Consider the following 27,619-nt stretch of genomic DNA (forward strand, 5'->3'; position numbering starts at 1 on the left):
TGGCATCCCAATCTACACTTCATCTGCGAAAAAATTCCCGAGTCAATCCGTTGCTGCACCCATATGAGGCATTACAAATGCACTTAGCATCAAGGCGCAGGGGAAAAACAGGATTAATAGCGCGCCACTAACGCCCGTGAATAATAAGGGGGGGTGGGGGGGGGGGGGGGGAGCGCTTGACTTTCCGCTCCATTTGCTGCGGACATACATTTTTATTAGCTCGAGTTCTCAAGAGGCGCGTGGGCATTACAAAAATAAAATAGAAAAGGAGAAGCGGAGAAGGAAGTGGCAGTGGGAGGGTTGTCATTTTAAATGCACAAAGAGACAAATGAAAAAAATAAAATAAAAAGAGGCCGGAACGTCCCCCGTTGCAAAATCGTATTCCGACGCACGGTATAATCCCGAAGTACGAGCGAGGCCAATAGTTCGACGATGACGAAGCCGGGCGACGCCCCGCGCCACAGCTAATTAATATGCAGCCACCCGCACTTACTCACACGGCCAGCCCTGAAGCGCGCCTCTCTAGCTAGTTCGTGTACACGAACGAGGTCCGCCCATTACATCGCGAAGTCGTTTTATTTTATTTATTTATTTTCTCACGGCGAGTCTCTTCAATGCTGCCTTCCGTGTTTTATTACTCCAAAAACCTTTCCTGACGGCCAGCGTCCCGCAAGTGCTAATGAGATAACGAGAGCCGCCGCAAGTCCGTCCAGGCGCCCAAAGCACATTCCGCGCGCGGTCGCGCCCAAGGTTGGCCGAGGGTCGTGTTGCAACAGCTGCAACGCTAGTATCCGTTAAACGGCCTTGGGAACACAGAACCACTCCCCTCGAATACGGCGCAAGCACTCCGGCGGAAGAGAGAGAAAGATCGTTCATTGCGAAAACGCATGGAAGCGGGCAGGCTTCTCAAAGCACCCCGGTTCTTTCTCGCGTTCCAACACCACCCCATCGATCCCCCCCCCCCCCCACCTCCTCGCTCAATACCTGCTTACGCCCTACTGTGCACGCGCCTAGATAACTAGCTTCCTACGAAAAACGACGGGGCTAACCGAGTCGTTTCTCCATCGCTCGCCCTTGAACCGGTTTGTACAGCTTTTAGGGTTAATCCGACGAGAAGTGGAAACGTCGTTTTTAAAGCCACCACAGCTGACACGCCTAATCGCAGCGTCCGCGCAGAGCGCTGAGTGCTGGTGTTCCCAAAGGGTGTCTGTCTGCCGCATTCCAAGCCTCTGCGCCGAGTCGTACGACCAGGGTAGCACGGAAAGGGAAAAAAAGAAAGGAGGAGCCACTCGCGCCACATTTCTTTTCGAAACCGTAAGGAAGCTAATTACAATTACAGATTACTTTCGCCTGCTGTTGCGGTGTGGCGGCCGCCCGACCGTGGCAGCGAGTAATTGTACCAGAAATGTGACCGAGTGTTACGAGGTCTGAAAGCGTGATTGAGCAGCGGAACGTCCGGGAGAGCAGCGGGAACAAACTGCAAGTGCCTGTTGCCGTTGACCAGAAGAGTGCGTGCGCAACTCGTATTGTAACACTCGCAGAACGAATCTCTAACGCTGCAAAATGGAAGTTCTCCTGGCCCACTGCGAATAATGGGAGGTAGGTGAAAAAATAAAGAATAACTAAGTACTTCGCGTGCGCTCTGCTTTCTGGCTGGGAGAGAGAGCGCCCGCTCTTTCGATGCAAAGAGAAAACGTGAAAGCGGCTGAGGCGAATTTCAATCACGGCGGCCCACTGATTTAACTCGCAAATGCTCCATTTGTCGTATGCCTCTGCTTATCTGCGCGGGGAAGCCTGCTCCGTTCAATCTTCGGAAGGTCTGGCGACAGCCTGCGCAGCATGACCAACACGCTCACTGAAAACGCTGACACTCGCGTGCTCATAAATTTTCGTTCAGTTTGTTAGTGGCTCAAACGTGGAATAAGTACAGCGCTTCTACCACTACCACGGCGATGGGGTTGGTTATTGCCACGCATTCGTCCGGGATAATATAAAAAACCCTATACTGATCATGTCGTATAATACGATATAATTTTAAGGTAATACAATCGCTATTTTATCGTACAAAATATAATCATAATGGCAGATCTGCCGTTAAGATCCTACCCGCCGCGGTGCATCAGTGGTTAGGGCGCTCGGCTGATTAGCTCGAGGTCGCAGGTTCGATTCCGGCCGCGGCGGCCGCATTTCGATGGGGCGAAATGCAAGACGGCCGTATAATGTGTGATGCTAGTGCACGTTAAGCAATTATAGGTGTTCTAAATTAATCCGGAGCCCTCCACTACGGCGTTCCTCATATCCCATGTATCGCTTCAGGACGTCAAACCCACTATACCGTACTCTACCGTACCCACCACACCGTACCGTACCGTACCGTACCATACCGTACCATACCATATAATTATGATCCTTACAGAACCCCTATAGAAAGTCCCTAAGAGGTCTGCCGTAGGAATCGCTATATGGATCTCCCATTAGGCCTGGAAGACAATAATAACAGATTAGAATGAAAAAAATTATCATTGCGGCCATAAACACAGCTTAAGTGCGATGCTATGTGTGGTATATGGGGTTTCACGGCCCGAAGCGACACAGCGGTTATGTGGAACGCCGCTCCAGATTAATTTAGACAATTTGTGGGACTACTTTAACGTGTGCTGACATCTCACAACGCATGAGCGTTTCTACATTTCACCAACCTCTAAACGCATGCGGCAGTCACGGCTTGGTTTCGATCTCGCGACCTCGCGACCTTGGGATCAGCACCTGAACGCCGAAGTCATTGAGCTATACCGCTGCGGGCACGGCTGAACTGTCTGCTTTGCGTTCAATTTGGTTTAGGCCTCTCGAGCGGGACCGTTTTTTTTTCTTCTTCTGTCCCACCTTAGCACCCCCGGTACTTATGTGGAGCGGGGAGCCCTCCTCTATAGGAGTCACCTACTATCTGTCCCAGCATAGCATTTGTGGACGAGACCACTCTTGTATAAACGTCAACTTGCAGTCTGCAACACTCTGTAGCATAAACTGTTAATACTCCTAACGCTAAGTGCGACACCCTGCAGATCTGTGAAAAATCGTCTTAGTTAATATACTTTCTGTAATCGAGTAGAATCTTAAAACAGGCAAAAAAACTATGCAGAGGCCCCGTGCAGAAAATATTCAGGAACCATGGCGCTCGGCCCGAGAAGCGACCCCGCGAGGCCGAGTGCTGACGTCATATTTCGCTCTTCCTTGTTTGAAATAGCAAGCCACGGGTCATTAGCCAATCCTGCGAGCTCTTCCAGAAGCCAAGAATGCATAAGCGTTTCTCCATCTATCGGCGCGCACTCGCGAGCACTCACCTGGCTCGCGCATGATAACACGCTTCGCGATGCAAATCAAAACTAGAGCGCGCGAGCTGCTCCTATCCTTTGGAGCCTCCGCCACCGCTGCCGCCTCCTAAACGATCGCGCTGAGACGAGTTAATCACCCCCGACGCCAGAGCTTTGTATTGCAACACTGCACAGAATGGAACGCGGTAATCTGTGCTCTGGCGAACGCGTGCATGTAAGGTAGAGGGCGCTCGAGGGGGCTCTTCGTGCAGGCGTCCTCAGAGTGAAGCCAATTTATAACAGCAGAGTACAACAAGGAGGCACAGCTTTCAACCTGGACGGACGTCGTCATTGAGTACGCCCGCGGGAAACGTCCGTGTATGCAAAGCGCGGCGCGCGGTGCATCGTGAAAGCGCAGAAAAGCCAACAAACAAAATGGAGAGCGGGCGCACAGATGAGCGAGCTGACCGCCGCCACCATTAATCTTGCGCTCGCAATCCGGGCGATACAAAGGGGATGCGCGCGACGGATGAAGGAGCGAAGAAACCGCTACAGAAACGGGATGCATCGTACAAAAGAATTGCCGATTATTAGCATATTCGGGTAAGAGGTGCATGAACTTCTTGAACTGTAAGCGAGTTGCGTTATAATACTCGACAGCGAGGCATTCGTATGACGCAGAGAGCAACGCGGTTCTGAGCAACCATAAGTCTGCGCAGATAAAAACATTGCAGAGCATCATGTTTTCAGTGCATCGAACATGCAGGCATAGGCGGCTTGAATATCGGAATTCCACAGGATGGCAAAGTAAATCAGAGCAAAGCAAAGAAAAACAAAGGTAGTAGGGCATTAGGAAATTAGTCTTAAGACACTCCTCTTAACATCGAACAGCAGAGTTAAGCACTCGCCTTGTCGAAGCAAGCCTATGTGAGTACACTACTATATAATAACGTAATATATGCGTAGAAAATGCGACACACCTGCAAACAGAGGTCGGACGAATTAAGACGCCATACGTATTTAGGACAATTGTATTTTTCGGGAACCAGTCAGTCGGGACATCGTGCTTTCGGAGCCAGCAGTTCAGCGTTTAGTTATGCGGCTTATTCATGTATTTAAAGCTATGAGCTCTGTAGTTTGCGATTGCATGCCATGACTTCAATATTCGTTGTCAGCTTGTGAAGACAGCGCAAAAAAAAAAGAAAAATGCAGCTTAATGGGGTACCAGGATTGTCAAGTTGGTAACTCAGCAATGTCATTGTTCGTGACAGTTGACCATACCGAGCAGTCACGACAGGCTTTGTACTATACAGTCGGAACAGCAAATCAAATATTATTTAGCACTCCTAGAAAAAAACGTAGCCGATTGTTTTTTTTTTAAACATGCGGTGTGTATTTTCTCGCTGTAATTTTGTGTAACGCTGTATCTTTTTTTTCTCGCAAGGAAAAGTGAACAGGAAATTTGGTGAGCGGCACGGAGTTTGTGTGAGATCCTAGACATCTAGTGAAAACGACCGCTGGTGTGCTAATATGCATCCTCGCACATTGAAACTTTACGTGATTAGGTCAACTACTAGCCCGGGCGTAATGGTTAGGAGAGACGTTCCCAGGACTTTCACCGCTAAAACCTCCCATCTGCTCATTTTAACAGGGCCGCTGTTATCGGAAAAAAGGCTTTTGGACACCACATTTTCTCAAGCTTCTGCGTTCCTCCGACTCTTGCAGCCACACTACCGGCATTACAATTCCATTAAGCCGCGTTCAAAGCGATAGTTAGACATCGAGTCCCGAAGCAAGCTCCAAATGGGACAGTCGCACGCGTCCATCCAGTGCAGTGTAGTGTACACACACACAAGCTACGCCTCGTTCATGGTCATGTGTACCTATGGACGACCTGGTTTCCCGGGGAATCCGTCCAGAAGGGAGCGATACGCTCCAAGGCTGTGCGGGATGGAGTGTTTTCTAAGTAGGTTCGCACCCAGTCCGGTGTGTCTGCGGACGCCGCTCGGTTCAAAGTCACGGGCGCGGGGGGGGGGGGGGGGGGGGAGGTTGCCTTTTCCCACCACGCCCAGGCACCACCGTGGTTCCCGACACCGTCTCCGACCTAGATGTTCTCTCCCGAAGCCAGCTGCAGGGGGCGTGGCTGGCAGCCGCGCCAGACGCACGCGATGCACCCGCAAAAAATAAACTGGTTACGCAGCCCCGGGCACGGCGGCGGGTAGCCATGAGGAAATCGTCGGGTACGACGTAAATATCCCCCCCCCCCCCCCGTCCACTCGCCCCAAAGGCCGCCGATCCATGCCATTAATGCGACGCGTTTAGCCTACATAGCTATTGCCGCATGCACGATTGCTCGGGAATCGCGGCAGCAGATGCGACGAGCGTTCGTCTTCATTAGCGTCGAGGGTGACTAAGACCAGCTGAACGCGTAAGGGTTAGGGTGGGTGTTTTTGTGTGTTTGTGTGTGCGCGCGCTGAGTGGTTATGCATGGGGCTTGCATTGTTATGGGGAGGGGGGGGGGGGGGGGAGAACTGGGTTACAGAGTTGCCCAGCTGCCTGCAGTGTGTTTCGTAACAGCAGTTGGTCAGCTCTGTCCGTTCGGTGAAATCACCCACCCCAGATGAGCGGAACTACTTCCCTGTCCCCGTATGCTGATCTTGATACTTTGTAGCGAGGCGGAACCTTAAGGCTCGTGGGTTTGTTCACCATGGTTACCTGCAACGATGTACACGTTGCACTGACATAATGGGACTGCAACGAGTTTAGGGTGGGAAGCGTGTCTCAGGCATAGTTGTGCCGTGTACTTCAAAGAAATTTGGCACGAATCAATCAGCAGCAAAAGTTGAGCAGTTAATGATTAATTGGTATTCGCCACTCAAATGTGCCTTGTTAAGCTCTGAGTAGAATAGAAATTGTTGAAACTCTCGCCCTCACGATGACAGAAGGAAGGAAAAGATACCGTTATTGACGATTGTTCAAAATTTTCTATTTACAGCACAAACATTTAACTGTCGCATTCTGAAAGCAAATCGAAGCGCATAAATGCACGTGCCTTTCTGGGGAGACAGCTACTTGGTCGCACAGATATCAAACCTTAAAAACAATCTGCTTGGGGAATAATCCCTTAACAGCATTCACTTGATGAGCAACTGCTCCCCAAGTAGAATCTACTGCAGCTTCCGGGTTCTCCTAAATCATTAACTGACACTGTTCCCTCTTCAAGTTGTTAAACAATTCGGCGTCGTCTTACCATATGCTAGTGGTTCTGGTTAAGTTAGGTGATAGAGCGACTACCCGGACATGCGGCAGTCTCGGGTTTGATCTTCAGACCAGGACAATTTTTTTTTCAACTCCGAAGTTTCTAAGAAAGCTGTGCAGCTTTCCTTTGCAGTCCTATAGCTTCGATCATGGGGACACTAACAAGTAGATACTTCCTAATGGAAGCCAGTTCCACATTGAGAATTTTTCCTAAATATATTGGATCCAATTATTCCACACTGTGAGGTACGCTACAAAAAGGCTGGCCATATAAGTTGTACTTACTTGCACGGCAGTAATTCAGCAACGGAACGAAGTAGAAGCGGAATTCATCAGTACAAGCTGTGATGAGGAGTACCAGTAGGGTGCTCATGTCATGATTCCGAAGAAGAGGAGTATTTTGCGCAAGGGAGCGAGAACAACGAGCAAGAAGCTATTGTGTCAATTCATTCGGCTCTTGCTCCTCGCATGTCGCTTCTGGAGCAGTTGCCTTTGGGAGCGAAAGACATATCCTAGCCTGCCCTTTAGTCCCAATAGGCAAAACGCATGAAATACGTATAGATTACGCCAAAGACCGGCATCCATTCTGGGCATCTATATATGGCGTGCTCATAACCTCCCTCACTGGCTCTTCGCTCGCAGTTCCGAGAATTACGTTCTTCTTGTGATGTGCTCTGTACTGTGGCGCGAGAAGCAGCTTTAGAAGCTCCACGCTAAATCTGAATCTGATAGGAATCTGATAGCCTACGTTTCGTGCAACGCACTCTACGGATCGCCGTTGAGAAATAAGCCTCCATGTGGGAGCGAAAAATAGAGGAAAGCTGACGGTTTTCTTTTTCCTATCGCGGTTATGTCCTGCGTATTTTTTTTTTGGTCTGTCCCATTATTAAAAGAAGCAAAAAAAAGGACCTGCTGCAGACATACGCTAGCACATGATTTGGTTAATCTGACGCTTTCGTGCCACTAATGTTAATGTTTCGAAACATCAGTTGATCAAATCTCTTCACCCCTGTGCGCTAATACAATCGAACACGAATACATCAGACTCCAAGGGGCTCGCGAAGTATTTCGATATATAAAAAATGACGGTCGATTTGCGTAGCTCAGACAAATGCGAATTAGGTGCGCTAGCATTTCGGTTTCACTTCGGTTCCGGCGTTCGGGTCCATTGTACACGGATAGAAGTTGTTTGGATAGACATGATGAGTTAATGCTCCTATTTGCAGACTTGATCATTCTCTACTTTACATTCATAGACCCCTGGGAGTCCTCCTACCCCTCCTGTCGCAGTGGTGCAGCGGTTAAGCGGTATATATGCCAGTTGCCTGGAATGACAGGGGCTGCCTTCGATGGGGCTCGCTCTTATAAAAATGGCTTATAGACAGTCTATAGACTTCTTATAGACTATATTGCCTTCTTATAGATATTTCTTTTTGTCTGCTCATAGTCTATAGACTGTTTAAAGACAAAAGTCTACTAAAACTGTGTGGCCGTAAATGTATACATTGTCTATAGATTGTCTATAGGATTTGTAATGCCTACACACTGTTCTCTAGGGTTTGTCTATAGAGAGTCTATAGACGTAATACGTAGAAGTCTATACACAGTCTATAGATTGTATAAAAAATTTTGTAAGGGATCGTGAGACCCAGGTTGCACTTGCCGAGCAACCTCTCGCGACCAATCATTAATTGGACTGCCACCTGCAGCGGTGGGCAGTTGGAAGTGGGCAACCTGCTAGCTGTATATATTCACACACACACACACACACACACACACACACACACACACACACACACACACACACACACACACACACACACACACACACACACACACACACACACACACACACACACACACACACACACACACACACACACACACACACACACACACACACACACACACACACACACACACACACACACACACACACACACACACACACACACACACGCGCGCGCGCGCGCGCGCGCGCGCACGCACGCACGCACGCACGCACGCGCACACACACACACACACACACACACACACACACACACACACACACACACACACACACACACACACACACACACACACACACACACACACACACACACACACACACACACACACACACACACACACACACACACACACACACACACACACACACACACACACACACCTGGGCAAGTTGCCCACAACCCAGTGGACAGGTGGGGCAGCCTGCCACACACAACGGCTAAGTGCGGGGAATGGCCACTATAATAGATAAGATTATCTGTAATCTATAAGTAAGAATACATTGTACCCACGCTAGTGACGCGTTCATTGAAGTGACGTGCCTCCCGCCCGCTTGCTGGCAGTGCACCGTGCCGCTTAGCGTTGCGATAACCTGCTCCGCATCGAAGCCGCAACGGTCGCTGCTTTGGCGCGAGCTGCTACCTAATATAAGACGTCTAGTCCTGTTACCAGTACATTATAAACAGAACAACCGCTTACTAAAATTGAACAATTGGTTTCCGCCAACCCTCGGGCATCGAAGCACACCAGGCGAAGGCCGCCGCTAGGTTTCAGTTAGGCTGGCTTCACCGCATGACCAGAATATGCCGTGCAGAATGAGTACGAGAAACCGAAGCCCCCACCCAACAACGCACCCCACATCCATTTAGTCACGCGGTTTCACAGCGCTAGCGCTGCCAGCAGGTACCCAAGGCCACGCAGCCGCCCGTCTCGCGCGCGAAAAGTGAGCGAAGAGCTCCGTTAAGAAAAGCGCCACTTATAGAAGCACGCCGTGCACTTCGATATATCGAATGATCGACGAAATTGGAGTTGGATATATTGTGAAACTTTTCTCTACTTTTAAGGACGGCTTTTAAGGGGATAATCTGTGTATTCGATATTGCCAATAATTCGAAATATCCCGCTTAGATAAATCTGGGCTCGACTGTACATAACTTTATACCCTGGGAATTTTAACAACGGCGCATGGGCACACATTCGACATGCCCCGATAAGACTGGTTTATGAATTGCACGCTACACATTTTCAGCTTTTGCAAGGCGGCGCTTATTTATATGCAAATTAGAGTGCGTCGAATTATCGCAGTCTTTGGCAAAGAAATGAATTTTGAAGAGGGCGATAGTCTCAGTCGAGACGCCTATATGCTCCGTGAAAGATGGCAACTGCATATTGCGCTGAGCCTGGGCACTTACGGAGCTGGCTAGACACTCAAGAAAGAGGAAGGTGTAGCGCTTGGCTTTATTAATTGGTTCAATGTGGATGGTACAGCACGAAACAGAAGAAAGACAAAAGTAGAAGACGACACAGATCAGCGCTTTCGCCTTGTGCTTTTTTCTTGTCGTCTGTTTCACGCTGTGACACCCACAACGAACTACTTCCAACTTGCCCAGCTACTTCATCCTTGTTTATAAATTGGATAGTGCTATTTACAAGTATTTTGATGCGCGAAGAGGAAATGAGTAAATCACCGTCAATACGGCTGAGGCTGTTACAGATTGGGCGAGAAATTGCTCTTTGAAAGCACGCTTTCCCGATGTCCCGCATCCCCGATGCGGGTTTGATCGTTCGACGTTAAGTTTGTTTCCTATTTTTTTAAGTGTGTTCGCTGCAGTTGCCGGTGAATGTTTGTGTAGACCCGTAGCAGTTTGCAGTGCACTAATGCGATTGGACTAAACGAGAATTTCGATTAAGACGATTTCAACAGGCAAGCACGATGGGACGTTGAAAGCGACTATCGCAAGTGCACACTTGATAATCGCTTTATCGAGAACTTTTGCCACTTTTTAATTAAGCGAGGCTTGTCTTCACTCCATCCTCTAACTTTCTCTCCATTTCTCATTATGCCTAATGCCAAACATCTCGAATAAAAAAAAAAGAATAGGCAAGCAAATCGATTTGTTTTATCGGCCTAGTTTCGTTTTCATCTATGCACGAAGTGTTTGGCTTCTGGAGCATACCCTCTCGCCCCGTCAGAGTTGTGTCTCCTACCTTTAACCTTTGGAGCATAAATTCTCAGCCTTTTTCTCTTCCTCAGCCAAAACCAAATGGAGGAGCAGGGCCAGTCGCACGTCGCCCGCGTTACCTTGCTGTAGGCGTTCCCGTCTAGCGGAAAATTTTCAGCCAGCTTTCGACCCCGATATGCGACTTAATTGCGTCTGCGGGCGGCGTCGCGAGGCAGCGCGCCACGCGGACAGACGCAGCTAGCCTTTCCAAATGAAATCGCCACCAGCACGCACGCACACAAACGCACACCGTGTGACCATTGCAAGGCCACCAGCGCGCGGCGCTTACGGCGGCGAAGGCGCCACTAAATTCCCGCGCACATTCCAAGCTCGCCCGGGCAGCCAGTGCGCGCGGCCGTTTGGCAGGAATACCCGTTGCAAAAGTGCCGCACTGCTCGGCTCGGCGGCCGTCCTCGGCTTTGTCGACAATCCGCTGCGGGCACAATCCAAAGCCGATTTGGAACAGCGCCTGCAGCGACTGCAGCGGGCGCTCGAAACAAAAGGGCGAGCGGTCAGTAGGGAGCCGCCTGGACAGAAATTCTCGGCGGCCTCCCCGCAGCCAGGAAAGGTGGGGGAGAAAGAGATATAAAAGGGGGGAGTGTTGCCGCTGTATAGGTGTCTCCTTCGTAGCAATTAGGCCGCGAGAGATTAATTGCGGCGCCGACGAGTCTATCTTTGCGAATAAGCTCGTAGGAGGACTGAGCAGGCCTGCTTTCCCCCCCTCACCCTCCCTCCTTTCCAGGACCACTCTTTCTGCGTACAAACGAATGTCCGATACACGTGCCACGCGCCCTTACCTGCCCTTACCCAAGCCGACGGCGGTGGCGACATGGCTGGCTGACCGCGCGCCGTCTGCGGTCCGGCATCGTGGCGATCCTACGGAGTAGCGCGAGCGACAACGCACAGCTTTCTCTTATCTGATCGCGGCGTGTATGTACGATGAAGATTATTATCACGCGCACCCCACTCCCCCTCCCCAACTCCCGCCCCCTCCTCCACTCCATTTTCACTTCTTTTTTCCTTTCGCCTCCTGCGTGTACATATGTAGGCCAGACGTATGCGTCGTCGTGCCTATCTCCTCGACATGCAGTATGCGCAGCCCGTATATAGGAGAGCGAACGATCCGCCTTTCTGATATACAGAGATCTCAGTTTACGCTTGCAATGAGTCGTCCTAGTGATTTCTGTCGCGCGCTCTTTGTTCGCCACTGAAGGATAAGCCGAAGTGGCTTTGCAGTTTAACTTAATCGATTTGGAGTTGAAAGAATGGTCTACAAGGAGATGGCTGCGTAGTTACGCTCCGCAGTGCGGACAAAGCAGGCTATAAAAAGATGACCAGGAAGGCAAGTACGAAAGGCTGGGAACCTACACGCAGGAGATAGCACATTTTCTTCGTGCTTTCGGCGGTTAAAAAAAGAAGTACACCGAAGTACATAATGGCGAATGCTCAGTACGATTATGCGTGCTTGATGTGCTGGAGCTCCAAGCAAGTACCCCATCTTTTGCATAAACGTTCCCGTACAGGGAGCGCTACGGGTAGGAACGGCCTTCGTTTGAAGAGATATAATAGCTTCGCACAAGGCGTATCAGTATTGAGCCAAGGGAGCCAAGGTAATGTGCTTTACGACCAGTGTACCTTAATTTACGACTTTTTTGTAGCTGCCCGCGAAAAGCACTCCCAGTGGTTAATTTACTTCCCGTTGCTGTCCCCAGGGCTCGCGGTCCCACGACCCTGACGCCTCATCAATTTACGTTGTCCTTCGCTTGTGACAGCAACCAAGTGATCAGAACTGATTCAGGTATAAGTGACATTAGCGTGGAGTCGTGAGTTCCCGTTTCACTGCTTTTCGTGTATTCGCTGATTCTACGAGGAAATACGAAAGCTGTGTGATTAGATGGCCCCAAAATAGTCCAGTTAGGAAACTAGATCCGTTCAGGTCGATCACCTTCTTATAAAATATTTCACTGCATATACAGAACTAGCCTATGAAAAAGTGTGTGGCTGTCATCGGTGTTACCAAGTGTTCCGTTTTACCGAGTGTGTCTGTTTCTTGCGTCATCACTCGTACCGTTCCCTCTTTTCTCTGTCTTTTTTTGCTCCCTCTTAGCCGACGTGCCTTGCGGAAAAAATTCAGTGCCACGAAATCAGTTTTAATGCAAAGGGGACAAAGCCGAAGGTAACTTGCGCCGAAGGTAACCAAAGGAAACTCATGGCCATGGTTACTGCAGGGTACATTCACTGATGGAAGTGGGCGAGAGCTTCCGCCACTCCATTATGCTTTTTTTTTTTTTCTGTGCAAAATTCACACAACGTCCTCGTGACGATCTGTTCATTATGGGCAATTTCGGAGTAACTTAACCGGCTCCCTCTTCAAGCACAGCTGCCACTTGCGTTATAGGCAAAGGATGGCGGCTCCTTTAGTGGCATTGTCCTTGCTTGAAACAGACCGCTTTCTAAGGAGGAAATTTTTTTTTCTAATGGCCCCACCTTTAGCAGGATCTGCTTCTTGACCGTTTCTTATTTCTATTTAGTCACCAAACACAGAACCACCACCACTGCTCACAATGCATGGTCGCTTGTAACTGGTAACAAAGCGAGCATATTTTCAGCGCTTAAGAGAGTTTATTAGTGGTTGCGGTAGCGCACGATGCTTCAGAGAAGAAACAACCGCCTAACTGCTGACCATAGAAGGTTCCTGCAACACGTGGACCGACAGTGTGGTTGACACATGAGCAGAACCTAAAACGCCAACGGTTGCCAAGAGCCGAGCTCTTAAAGCATATATGCTGCCCACAGTAAATCTGCACCAGTGAGAGCACTGCTCTTCCTTACGCGGCTTTTCGCGTCATTCAGATTGGCAGGAAATCGGACGCTCTAGATGTTTGTTTGAATTTCCTACACGCGTGACTGCAAAAAAGAAAAAGAAAACAAAGCACGAAATGAGCATGACTTATATGGCACAACACGAAACTAATGAAAGTCTGCACTTCCTAATATCGTAGAAAAAAAAGAAAAGAAGACGTGCGCAGAAAACGTTCTTGACCGCAGTGACATAACAATGTGCGTGTGCAAGCACGAAGCACCTGCTATTGTTGCGTGATCCTTGGGGTGAGAAGCGTTTCTTCATACTTCAACGGCAGAAACAGCGCAGCAAAATGCGAGGGAACAGCATACATATACCAAGCACATACGCCCATACACCAGCCACTCCTTTCTCCCCTAACGCGCGCACATTTTTGCGGCGAATCGCGGCGCGATTGAGTGCTCCGCGAACGAGGCGTAAAAAGAATGGCAAGGAGTGAAAAGGCGCTTGTACTCTGTCAGGGAAAAGCACACATACAAGTGCGGCCCGACGTGTCGAGAGGAAACAGGGCTCCGGCCATGACTATGGATGAGTTCGAAGAGACGACGCGGCGCTATGCCCGCGCGCGCGAACCAGCTCAGACAACAACAACCAAAAAAAAGCATCTATAGAGATCGGCGTCATCGGCGGCGCTTGTGATGGCGATGGAAGAAAAACGAGAGGGGGGGGGGGACTGGCTGCTAAGGGGAAAAGAAATGCGAGGAAAGAGAACAAGATAGACAAACGCGATATGGATAAGGAAATGCAGAGTACTGGGCCACCTTGCGAGTCGATGGGGAGGGGGAGAGAGAGAGAGAGAGAAAGAGGAGAGCTTTAGCACGGGGTGGGGTAGCGGCGGCAGTGGCGAGGACGGCGTAAAGGCGAGCGCGCGGCACGCCGGTTGCTTTCGTTTCCTCGCCGCTTCGAGGCCACGCGCGCGCCCGCCTGTTCCTCTGTCGGCGTCGCAGCGACGGTGGAGACGCGGAAACCACGCGAGGAATATATATACTAACGGCGCGAAGGTGACGGAAATAGTTCCCCCCCCCCCCCCCCCCCCTACCCCGAGGGGAAGGATTCACCGAGCACGCAACTCCGACTGGTCCATCGATGACTGACCGGTCAACGATGGCGCCTGTGCGCGTGTTCGACACGAGAGCAGATGCGGGACAGCATTGACGCGATAAATGGGGTGCTTGAGGTATCCTTGTCACGTACTCTGTTGTTGTTGTTGTTGTTGTTGTTGTTGTTGATTTTCTACTTTTTATTTTATTCATATTCTGTTCTTGCGGTTCAAGAGATGGAGGTGACGCGGGCTCCTGATGGCTATGCCGGCTGTTACTTTGAATTCTGATTTGCGACGGACATCGCTCATGAGATATAGCAGGCGGTTGACGCAAGAACGGAGATGTCATGAATAGGGGCGTATGGTCTGTGATCAGAGGTCATGCGCTGGAGTTTAGTGTGCATGCGCAAGAATGAGAAACGGTATCGGGAACACTGTGGGCGAATTCACCCACCACAGGTCGCAGGCGCTTAGCTGCAAAAGAAGCCGGGACTGTGAGAAATTTTGCTCCTCTCTTTATCGTTTTTGGCTTTCTGAAACCGAAGACGATAGCGGGGCGAGCGCACCAATTTGGCCCTTTTCTAGCAAAAGAGATCGTGCCTCAAGGCGCCAGGATACGCGGAAACGAACTCAGTGGGGAGTCGAACGCAGAGGAAAGTGGCGGAAATGTAGCTTGGGAGTGGAATATTTTTGAAGGGTAAGCAGTTGAAGAGCAGAAAAATGGAGATAACATATTTTGCATGCATTTTCGGATGAGTGGACACGAACGCCATTGAGCAGATGCAGAAGCGAACGAATGCACTTAATGAAGTGATGTGCAACTCAATGCCGCCATTGTGGCTTTTTTTTTGCATCTTTTGGTGAGAGGGGTGGGGAGGGGGAGTGGTGGAAAGCAGCTTGATGAGGGAATTTTTGATTGCTAGCTGTTAAAGTTTATATACAGGCGCTCGATGTCAACTATTGTTTAGTCCATAGAAAAAAAAATTGCTGAACAGTATAACGAAGCTGTGCTTCTCAGAGAGGCCAGATGCGTTGTTTCGTGCATGCTTGTGATATCGGGAACAAACCTCTCCAACAGAGACTTTCTTACTATTAACTGGAGGGAAAGCTGGCGGCGCTGCTCCTCAGCCACCATGGGCGCTCAAAGCATCATGGGGCGATGAGCTACTTTGCGCGGGACAGTCGGTTTTTTTCAGGAACACAGAGTGGCGTTACTGAGATGTCCCATTTCGCCCATGGCACGACCCGCGCGCAGACGACTTTGGCGCATACGTAGTGTGCAAAAGCCATAGTAGCGAAAACGCAACAGCGAACGACGCCAATAAAAGGTTTCTGTTTTTCGGAATGCCATTAAAGTACCTCTTAAAGTGTTGAACCGCAACATTTTTTTTTAGAACATGTTTCTTTTTAAAAGTGCGCCTGTTAAGCACGAAATATTGGCTTTTGTGGTCTGCAATACTTGGCCAATAGAAGAGCAAGCCATCGCTTACTTTGGGCAAACTTTACACTTACATGCTTTTCTGCTCGTTTGTTGCAATTTATAGAGAAGGATATTGAATGTCACGGCATTCTTGATTATCGAACAACGCTTGTTTTTTCATTATTTTTTGGCCAAAAGTTGCGGTTCTGCAATCGGTACCTCTCCGCTCCATGATGCTTAGAGCGCTCATGGTGGCTGAGGTGGTCTTGACGAAGCTCCATGTAAACTACCATAGGCGGGGCGCCAGCTTTCCCTCTAGTTAATAGTAAGAAACTATGCTCTCCAAGATACGCCAACAGAAGCAGACTGGCATTCGAGACAACGCTAGTGGAAGTGACGGTCGGTCTCGCCTTCTCTAACATTTGCGAGTTAAATCAGGTGTTCGTTGGCACATACTGCGTCTATGCTCCTAATCGATCGCCATTCTCGTGTCGTGGAGACTTTTGTCCCCGTCTGTTCATAGAACACATCGGCTTAAATGTGCAACTCGTGCGCAAGACACGGGTAAACCAGTTCGCTGCGGCTGTCAGTGTAAGCAAACTTCACAAGCGAACTTCATAACCCGGAATATTTAATGTATGATGTTGAGCTCAGTCGCGAATGTGCAGGGGTACGAGCAGCTTAACTAAACGCTATGCCTTCAGCTGGCCCGGCATATATGAACTGCGAAAGAGCGGCAAATTTCCTTTCGTTCGTTTACTGATGTTGTCTCAGTGAACCTATGATGCATGTCTACTTGAGCTAGTTTGCTGCACTGTCTGCTTGTTTCTTTTCCCCCACTTTCGTATTAGGACAAATTCAAGATGTTCATCGTCGTAGTGTTTCGTACAAAAACGTGCCGAGGGATGATTTTCGGGACCAGCGAGACAGCGCTTATCCTTTTAACTTGAAAAGCAACCGGCAGCCTGATACGGCAATTTAGTGTGAAACATCCTGGCGTATTTCAATCGCCTTGTCACACGAGTGGTAAGCATAAACCCCACCTGCAATGAAAACGGGGTAAGCAAGACGCCGGAGGAAACTCGGTGGTCCACCCTTCGTTATTTTTAATCTACCGGAAGACTAATTACAAGGCTCGGAGAACGCCCACCACTTAATCCGGTTGATCCGAAAGAAAGGTGCCATTGGTGATCTAAAAATATATCTCGCGACACTCGTGCAAGCCTGGGCTGGCTAGCATTCTATCTGCCGCGTTTGGAAACATCTCGTTCCATCGAGAGTGACCTACAGCACCCGGTAATCTAATCAGGAGCATTCCATCGAAGAAAAATTCCCCCCGCGTACGCAAGCATGCAGACACACAGACAAAAACAGGACGCGAAGATCAGGTATCCGGACCTATTAACGCATTAAACGCTGCCAATCAAGTACAAAAGTCTGCCGAGAACACGCCTTTCCAGGCGCTTTTTCCGGTGTCTGCGGAGGAGCTGAACGCGAAAGAAAAAATAAAATGCGACGGAATGAGGATTTTCCTCCAGCTTCTTATAGACCTGTCGCTACAAAATGGTGCCGCTACATGTCCACTCGCTCTAAGTGTTTCCTTGAGGAACTGATGCCGATACCAACGGGGCGGGCGTACAACATCGATTTCCCGGCGATTCATTCTTGCGTTCCGGCGGTTTTTTTTTTTCCTGCTCGCGACACGCAAGTGTAGGCGTGCAGAGCAGAGGCGAATGGCGTTTAGGTCCAACGAAATGTTTCCAAACCGTCGAACGGCAAATACATAGCCGTAAGGAGAAAAGCGGTCGTTTTGCCCTACTTTCAGAGATGAAATCCTTTAGGTCTGCCATCAGTCTAGGCCGACTGAAGGACAAAATCCTCTTCTATTGACTTCCAATTAAACCTGCCCTACGCCGTAAGTTATTGTGAACTCATAAAAACAATGACGGAGTGACTTGTGGAATCTGGAATGCAGCGATATGCGGCGTATTTAGAAATGTGTTCTTGGCTTCGCGGCTGCTTTAGGTGTCATCGGATGCGACTAAAGCCCCTACATGGGGCTAAAAGTTCATCAAGAGATCTTACGCGTACGACTACTGGCAGCGCGAACCAAGCTTGGTATGGAAAAGATAACTGTCGCCACATATGCATGCGGGATTTTGAAATAAATAAGAGAGCTACGTCGTTTAGTGAAGTTTGACGGGAAAAGCTTCCTCGTTCCTCTCAGTGAAACAAGGGCGCTCTGTTTTTGCGACGCTTTCAGACGAAGAGCGCCAGGACATCGAGTGCTGCAAGTACACGCAGGAGGAGCGACACCCCAACTGCATGGCCATCGACGTGCCACACGATGACCCGTTCTACAAGTTCTTCAACCGCAAGTGCCTCGAGTTCGCCAGGGTCCTCGCTGGTCTCAGGCCGGCGTGCACCCTCGGTAGGCACACGTTCTCGCTAAAGTTACTTTCCGTACTGGTATGGCCAAAACTCTATAGGTCAAGTCTTACAGGTTTGCAGGAGGCGAAATCTAGAGAACTGAGTTTATATCGTTTATATTGGCGTCTCGAAGCATGGAAGTCGGTTTTTCGTTTGTGTCTTCGGAAGTGATACCTTGTCAAAGCAGGAGTTTTGTACCCTTTAGGACTAAACGAAACTGCCTCTTGCAGGACCACGGTCCCAGATGAACATCATCTCTGCGTACATCGACGCCGGCTTTGTGTACGGAAGCACTCAGGAAGTGGCCAGCCGACTGCGAGAGTTCTCCGGAGGTGGGTACATGTCCTGTGGTTGAACTCGTCTCATACGTTTATGCCTTGCGCGCGCTCACACACACGCTAATGGCCTGCAGCGCTCGCCGCGACCTCGTAAGCCCCTAGCCAGGGCACTGTAATCGGCGACACCGCTACTAAAACTTGGGCAGCAACGGCCCGGCAGCGCCGATTTGTATCGTTGACTCGTGGTTGTTTATTTTTCTTTCTCTTCCTCGATTTACGCCTTGGCCCAAACAAGGACGCCTCAAGACCACTCCTCTCTACCGGGACTTGGGCCTCAAGGACCTTCTGCCCATGAAAACAGTCGAGGCGGACGTCGGCTGCATGGCGAGACCCAGGAACCTCTACTGCTTCGACGCCGGCAAGTGCTTAGCGCTGTACAACGTCCTCTCTTCTCACCCGTCTGCTCGATGTTCGCGCGCGCGGGTGTGCGAGCGTAATCATCGACGGCGCCAAGCAACGCGTTTTGGCGGGGCTCTTCCAGCCACCCTTCTGTATTGGGCCCCGACACATCCGTTGTAGCCTCAGAGCGTGTCAGATCGATGAGGCCTCCTCGCACGACCAGCTGCCCCAATCTTCTTGTTAACGCGCCACCGCGATACACTTTGCTCATCGCTAACATCAGTGCGGTCGTGAAGAAGGAGTGAAAGGGGGAGGAAATGACGAGAAGTTGGCAAGGGCACGACGGTAATGATGATGCGTTGCCTTCAGAAGTCAACGGTCAGGCCGACGACTGCAGAGCAACGGCTGATTTGGGCACAGACAGCGGCGCCGAGATTAGCAGCTAGAGAAAGGTCAGAGCAGGCATCTATGAAGCGCCGAGGCAGCCTCGAACACTCAAACAGCTGGTAGAGGGGCCAGTTTTCATGGAGTCCAGACTACGAAAGAGTCAAGGACTTCCAATAGAATAAAAAGCAGCTGGTCTTCATTGTTAGATTGTCATGTCAGTGCTGACAATGGTGCCCTGATTTAAAGCGGCAGGAATAGGAGCAGACACAGCCACAAGCGGACGAGGCGTCGAGACAGAACGGTACAAAGTGGCTTCAGCTTCTATCAGACACTCCCACATCTTTTATCAGCGAAAACTTTCATTAAACTCTGCCGCTGCCAAACTGGAACACAAGGTCATCCTCAGGCATCTGGGTTTATCAATAATGATCACTTCCAAGGTTTCATTTAAGGCAACAATGGGCACACATGAAGCCTTGGTTTCAGAATTAATCTCTACATATGAAAAAAAAAGAAAGCGGCCTTCATACATCACAATGCTTTGTAGCATCAAGGCTATGAGACGTCTACGCAGCCCTTTCGGCACTTCATGCATCTACCTAAACCTCCCGTCGCCAAGAGCCGACCTTGAGACGCGAAATGTGAGAACAAAGGGATATGTAATCTTTGCTCTGCTTTGTTTAGGGTATTGCGTGCAAGAGAAAGGGTCGGGTAAATGTTTGGTAGAAACTAGGCGGCGATCAAGGTGGGGAAGGTTGAAGACACAGCGTGGAAACGTTGGGAGTTATGCACTTCGAACAATCGGGTCATATGTGTTCACAGTGATGCAGTATTCAACAGTGCGTAGAGAAAAATTGGTTGCTTTGGTTGTTCGTTCACAAGTCGCACTGCAAATGCAAGACAGCAAGAAAAGCAAACAGCAGAAGCGGACTTCTATCAAAGTTTCAGATGTGGGAGAAAGGCGCTTCGTAACTCTGTTATCATTCATAGCGGCCCTTTATGTTTGTAAGTACTTCATACGTTCTTCCCGTTCCGCTTCTTCCTATTTTATGACCTTTCAGTTTACAGCTACCAGTTATGAATCACTTGCTAAATACTCTTCCTGAAGAAAAGACGCGTCAAGGCAGGAGAGGCTTGTCGCATGCTTAAGGCTTGTTTTATAACCGTTTTCTTCGAAACCGTCTTCACAACCGTTTTGAAACAGTCAGCAAATATTGTACGCGAATATGTTGGCACAATCAAGCTTCTTTTCTCATATTTGGGAGATGCGGTTTCCATGAGATGCTACTCGCTGTCAACTATACTTGAAAGGCAAGCGCTGACCAAACGGGCTCCTGAGCTTCGGTTTTCAAGTTTTCCTGACTTCTTACAGCCAACACTCAGGCATCGACAGTACAGACGCGCGTGCCATTGTATTTGTCGGTAACTGAAACGAGTGGATGAAGCGAATATAGTGCGCTTTCCCTGCAGAGTAAGTAACAATTAACATCACCGTCTTCGACAGTGGTCTGAAGAGAACAACTCCCCACGATGGCTTTCGCAGCGGCTATGCAGTCCTTAATGATTTCAGTGCCAGCACTCAAAGCTGTTAATTCCTTTGCAGCGTGGAAGGCGAGTGTAATGTGCAAAAGTGCCCAGCGGTGTTAATTAAGGTGCTAAACTCCTGGCGTAATTTGAAACCAACGCTGAGCTTCTATACACCACTGCGCTATATCAGCGCTTGAAGCGCACGCAACCTGTACATGCTAAGAAACATCCGCTAAAGTAATAAATCCCCCTTCTTTGTTTTTAACAACTAGACCTGCAAACTAGCAGTAAAAAACGGCCCTTACATTTTCACTGTCATTCCAACTCTTATTCACTCTTATTTGGCTTGAGCTTGCGATAACTGTTGCATTTATATGCCCATTTTCCTTTAGTGATCTTTTAAAAACATACTATAGATTTAAGGTTGCATCTGCCACTTCCGCTAGCGAATTTACGCTAGCATGTACAGAGGGCAAAACCCTTGTCTAGAACGAGCTAACTGTCTCTTCCACAGCTCCCAAAGCCGCAGCGACCAAGGAAAGAAATGACGATGAAATCCCATGAGTTTAACTGAACATGCTTACACCCAGAACATTTTTAACGAAATTTATCACTAGATATCGCGTGTTCAGCCCGAAACACGGCCAGAACGTGCTCTAGACAAGTGTTTTGCCCTTTGTACAAAGCGGTTGACCGTTACGTCATGACAATAAGGTCGACGCCATTGGTTGAAGGGCCTTCTTTTCGGGGCATTCGGCTCTTCGTCTTGAGTTGAATCCGACAATAGCGTGCTTTCACGCACTTCTCGAAGCGTGCTGACACAATAACTTTTTGATGATGCCAGGACGGCGCGAAAATAACAAGGACCAAAGAGGCACACGAACACAACAGGACAGGCGCCTGTTGTGTTCGTGCGCCTCTTTTGTCCTTGTTATTTTCGCGCCGTCCTGACATCGTCAAAAGGCTATGCACTAACTAGCCCAAACCAAAATACTTCTTGTTCCCGCCGCGTCCAACACACTCGACTCTGCGCAGGCGACGAGCGTGTGAACGAGCAGCTGGCGCTCACGGTGATGCACACGCTGTGGCTGCGAGAGCACAACAAGATCGCCAAGGGGCTGCAGCAGGTGAACCCGCACTGGGACGACGAGACGCTGTACCAGGAGGCGCGGCACATCCTCATCGCCGAGGTGCAGCACCTCACCCTCAACGAGTGGCTGCCCATGGTGCTCGGACCGGACGCCGTCAAGAAGTACGGACTGCTGCCCGCCCACGATGTGAGATTTTGCTCTGCTTTTGTGCGTGCGTGTGTGCCGTCTTCATGTCCCTGACGAAGGATGTAACTGCGCGAAAGGGTTGCACCCTTCATCAAATCTTATTTCACGTCCCTGTCGTCTTCTGCTGCGCCGGTTGTCGTCGAATCATGCCTAATCAACTTGCCCAAATGTTTACGTCCCACCACGTCACTGTTTGTTTGTTTATTTATTTCGTTACACTCAGGGTCTGAGGGCATTACAGAGGTGTGTGGGTCTACATTACAGAAGGGTGAAGAAAACAGCGAAAAGGTACAAATACAAATATAGATGAGGCTCACGAGAATTAGAGCAAGTTACAACAACAAATAATACAAACAAGCAGCAATACATACTAAGCGCAAATAGCCAAACCGCCTAATATAACAAGCGACAAAGTATAAAGTTAAATTTTCAATCAGCTAAGAAAAGGCGAAATAAGCATATAGACAGAACATAGCTGGCGCATTAAACAAGAGTACTAGCTGGGTATCACGCGCTGCAGCAGAAAGAAAGCGTATAAAAAGTTTCTCCTAGCTCTGACTCTCCTAGCTGTTTAGTCGAAAGAAGGTTTGTCAGTGGAAGGTCCTGCACGGGTTTCTGGACCATTGCCTCTTCTAAAAGCGTAACGACTGCACCTTTGTAGCTGTGTTCGATGAAGGACGACTACGCCATTCATGCTGACATCGCTGATTAATCAAAACTCCCGAGGTAGCAAGTTTCCTTCAAAGGAATAAACTTTCTCTCCCTGTTGTCTTATTTTCCGAACAAAATTCACCTCAATCTCATTGCTTCACTGGACAGCAGGAAGACGCTATGTATTTTTGATACCGCCGTTTGAGCATAAGCGAAACCACTTCGTTCCTCTGATGTCGGAATTTTGTGGTTGTACACCTTGAATAAGCTTTGTTGTTGTTGTTGATATCGCTAAACTAAGGGAAAAAAATATAAAATGCCAGCTTTTTCTAAGAAAAGGATATGTTCCTCCTGCGATTGCGGCGCGCGGTTCTGAATAAAAAGTTAGTCAGATAATCCCTTTTCGATGCTTAACTTATCGCCTAAACTCTTCGCCGTGAATGGGTCTTAAAAAGATCGGAAACAAGTAGGTGAAAGCAAGTTGACAATTAAAGATGAGGAAAGTCAAACAAAAAAAAATTATCCGTTCAGCCTTCTGGTACAAAGCATCTTTACTTCCTTCGCGATAGTATAGCGGCAAATTGTGTTATCTGGGTGACAAATAAGGGGAACAGGCTCGATTTTCGCGTTCCGAAGTTTTAAAGCTGCTCTCGAAAAAGCCACTTGGCGTGCTCATATTAGGTAGAGAACCAGAATTCGAGGTATCGGTAATCTTCAAACAAAGCGGCGGGACAAGAAAATGCGGGCTTGTTACTGTGTGACTGCAGAATAACATGCCGCAGTCAAATGTCTTTATTGAGCCGCTTAGGTAAAGAAAATCTTCGTATGCTACACACAACCTCAGTGCTTCAATAGGCTGCCTTCGAATGGGTCTTTCATTTTAGGCAATTACCTGTGCAGGGTTACTACGAGGGCTACAGCCCCAAGGTGAACGCTGGAATCAGGCAAGCCTTCCAGGCCTCTGCGTTCCGTTTCGGTCACAGCTTGCTGCCTGACATCACCGAGAGGTACAACAAGTTCCACGAGAAGCTCGGTAAGTGTGGCGTGACAACTGTCCCGGTCACTCCTGAAGTTTCCCCAGAGGCTTTTGAAGCTTTTGCGACGGCAGAGGTTCAGAACAACAATCTTTTTTCCTGCAGGACAGGTGTTTTACGGTCACTTATGCATGTGATTAATCAATCACCTGAGGCCAAAAGTCGTGTTACTTTGTAGCGAAAGCTACATTGACCACGAACCTGTACTTGTTGTTGTTGTTAGCTTATCAAAAGATGGCACATACCCACACGGGGGGATCGGCTAAGAATCGGGTGGCTATTCACCTGAACGCAGTTAATCAAAAGGAAAAGCACGTGGGAGCGCAACACCGGTGGATTCTTCGTCATGAACAGAAAAGGGATGAGAGTCTTGATTTCAAAATTATAAGAATAATAATAAAGAGAGGGATTAAATAATAATGATTTAGTCAAAATGTAATAATTGATAGAAAAAAAAATTTTGGAAAACTTAGCAAGGCAGTCGGTGAGACTCTATCAGGAAATTTAGAACAGCGGTACAAACAGATCTGTGGCTGAACCCAAATATGGTGTCGCCGTGCTCGCATTCCCATCGTGGTCGCACCACACCACGTGACCAACCACGTGACGAACCACGTGACAACAACATAGCCAGACAATGAGACTAACCTGGACCTGCAATCAAGATTAACCGAGGCTAATCAGGCCATGCCTTAGCTTTTTCTACGTATATCCTGGCGTAGCCGAGCTAAGCCACTGCCAATTTATTTTTCCTTACGCTTGTATTGTTAATATGTTCCCTTTCATTCAAGGCAATTACCTTCTACGTCACATCTGCTATAATGTTGTGAAAGATAGCTTTGTGTCGAAACATAACGAAGAGACAGGTTTCGAGATGCTTCTGCTCTCTTTCCTACATGAACACATTCTATATCTCTCTTTACACTGCATTCCAGGCGAAACAGGTACCAATCGTTGTCGTGCATCGCATTCATCGGCAAGAGAAACGTATTTGTAGAAGACACATCAGTTGCCACAGAAAACTTTATGTCGGCGACTCTGAAAAAAACAAAATTTCACAAATAACAAAATTAGATAAGATCAAAGGGCTGCAACAGCTCTCCAAGCTAAAAAGAGGCCGAAGAACGCGAAGCACTAGGTACTTACTTGTCTTACGATGCATTTCCATGCATTTCAGCTTCGAGGTGCCTCTAAGACGGTCGTACCTCGAAGATTGTCGAGCTATGAATTTCTCGTTTCAAGCTTCATGAAGTTACAATATATCTATTGCTTTCTTTCCGACACAGCGACGAACACATAGGGACGTAAATGCTCTTCAGCTCACGTGAAGAACATATATATCATGTGCGTGCTACGTGTTCGCATATTTCTTAAATTTATTTGCGACTAAAATTGCGTACTTCAGACTTCTGATGTGACGCGCACATATTTTTTTTTTTTTTTATCAGAGGCCATCCGTCTGTCGCGACTGCTGCGACAGCCCTACGATCTCTACAAGCCCGGAGTCGTCGACTCGTTCGCCCTCGGTCTCGTCGACCAGCAGTCCAACAGGATGGACCCCGAGATCACCACTGAGGTACGCGTCGTGACCGCTTGAGCGTATCCGCAGGTAGTGCGGTAAATTAGCCCATGACTGCTCCTTGCACCGCATTGCGTAGATGACCCACGAGGAAACTGTTCGGTGCACTGAAGCGTGTTGATTTCTTGGGAAAGCTAAATTGCTCAACGAACGACGCGGCACATACCGGCGAAGGTATTCATTCTTTTACTACCGTATCTTACCGGTACTCACCTATGGGGCAGAAACGTCGAGGATAACAAAACAGGTAAAATTAAATTGAGGAAAACGCAGCGAACTATGGAAAGGAAAATGATTCGTGTAACGTTAATTGACAGGAAGAGAGCAGAGCGGATCAGAGAACAAACGCGAGTTAATGACATCCTAGTCGAAATCAAGAAGAAGAAATGAGCTTGGGCAGGGTATGCAATGCGAAATCAACATAACCGATGGTCGTTAAGGGTAACGGACTTTATTCCGAGAGAAGGCAAGCGTAGCAGGGGGCGGCAGGAGATTAGGTGGGTGGATGAGATTAATAAGTTTGCGGGCATAGGGTGGGCGCAGCAGGCAAAGAACAGAGTTAATTGGAGAGACATGGGAGAGGCCTTTGTCCTGCAGTGGGCGTTGTCAGGCTGCTGACGGCTGCTGAGACGCGTTCTGATCGAACATGGCTCTGTTCTATAGTTATCTGGTAGAAAGCTAAAACGTGTCGTGACGCATTCCACGCGTGAGTTGGTGCGATAATATTTCTGCTACCAAGAGAGAAGACAATGTTAATAAGGAGCCCAATTGAAGAGTAACAAAAAGACATGCAGGTCGTTTTTAAAGAAGAAACAGAACTTCCAATTAAAATCTTTGTTAGACTGCTGTTGCGTTTTGTACTTTTGTGAAGACAACAACGATAAAATAGCTATTCTCACAGCCATCAGCGACCAATAAGCCACATGGCACCGTAGGTGGGCAAAATTCGTGCTTGCAAAAGCAGGCGAGGAGCCTGTTGCCCTCAACATTTCCCGTCAACCGCGGTGCAGGTCACCAACCATCTGTTCGAGATGCCGGGCGACGGTTTCGGCATGGACTTGGTCTCCCTGAACATCCAGCGTGGCCGTGAGACCGGCGTCCCGGGCTACAACGACTTCCGCGAGTACTGCGGCCTGCCCAGGGCGCGGGACTTCTCCGACTTGATCGGATACCTGCCCAACAAGACCATCCACCGATACGCCCAGATCTACAAGTGCGTATTGCTCTCCAGCTACTTTGTCGGCATGTGTGAATAGAGAGAGAGAGAGAGAGGGGGGGGGATCTCGTTAATGAAAAACAGATATTTTGGCCGGCGTGAATATTCGCTGACATGCTACTCTGCGTAGGAGAGGAAATTTGGGAGTAAATATAGAAGAAGGGTGCATAGAAGAGTGCGGTCATTGAAGTGGTTGTGACGCAATAGTTCAATGCATGATGGTTTCTTTGGATGAGACCGAAGTCAAGTTCTGCGTATGTACAGAGCGGGGTGATCAAATGTTAATTCGGGCAATTTGTAGTTTGTCTAAAACAGCAATAGTGTCTAAATATTCAAATAAGAATATCATTGCACGTCGCTGCTGTCTATAGCAGCCTAAAGGACCTAATATACAGCCCACTGGGAGTGACGGAAGCGCGATGTCAGCGTTGCGTTAAGCAAAGAAGCTCCATAACAACTGCTCAGACGTCACGTGTGGTTTAATATCAATGGATGAAATGATAGGAAAAGGCAAACAACTGAAGAAAAAAATGCACTGCAGAAGAGGCACAAAATGTTCGTGTGTCATTCCACACCGAAAGAAGTCGTTCACTCCGAAAAGAAAAGAACACCCTGTAGATAAACTGATGGGATACTTTTTCCCAACATACAAACTTCCTCTTAACTTCAAGCAATCTAAAGGACACTTTGTTGGCCTAAAGTGCGGTGAAGCGAGAGACTTTAGCGCGGTGTTGCTGCTTGCCTCACTGATGTGTGGTTAAGATGTTAATTAGGTACATAATTGTTACTACATATGCGTTGCGCTAGGAGGGAGGTTGCGCGGCACCTGACTCGGTCGACAGCGGCGAGGCGTCTGGCGCGGCGCGGCGCGCCGGTGGCGCCACCTCGCGCATGTACAGTGAACTACCAATAGCGCAACTGGCCTCCGAAGTCA

At 48.8% G+C, this 27,619-nt stretch overlaps 1 protein-coding gene across 2 annotated transcripts in view; it reads left to right on the forward strand.

The window, feature by feature from the left end:
* The window catches only part of LOC144129254 (salivary peroxidase/catechol oxidase-like), a 170,265-nt gene that overhangs the window by 136,840 nt on the left and 5,806 nt on the right, over positions 1 to 27,619 (forward strand). For both annotated transcript variants that reach the window (XM_077663268.1, XM_077663269.1), the window contains exons 6-12: positions 18,171 to 18,338; positions 18,568 to 18,669; positions 18,911 to 19,033; positions 21,964 to 22,205; positions 23,757 to 23,889; positions 25,339 to 25,466; positions 26,480 to 26,682. In XM_077663268.1, the coding sequence (XP_077519394.1) occupies positions 18,171 to 18,338; positions 18,568 to 18,669; positions 18,911 to 19,033; positions 21,964 to 22,205; positions 23,757 to 23,889; positions 25,339 to 25,466; positions 26,480 to 26,682 (1,099 nt within the window). The remainder of the gene's footprint in view (positions 1 to 18,170; positions 18,339 to 18,567; positions 18,670 to 18,910; positions 19,034 to 21,963; positions 22,206 to 23,756; positions 23,890 to 25,338; positions 25,467 to 26,479; positions 26,683 to 27,619) is intronic.

The sequence above is a fragment of the Amblyomma americanum genome, chromosome 4 (genome assembly GCF_052857255.1).
Source record: "Amblyomma americanum isolate KBUSLIRL-KWMA chromosome 4, ASM5285725v1, whole genome shotgun sequence".
In the NCBI taxonomy this organism is placed as follows: domain Eukaryota; kingdom Metazoa; phylum Arthropoda; class Arachnida; order Ixodida; family Ixodidae; genus Amblyomma; species Amblyomma americanum.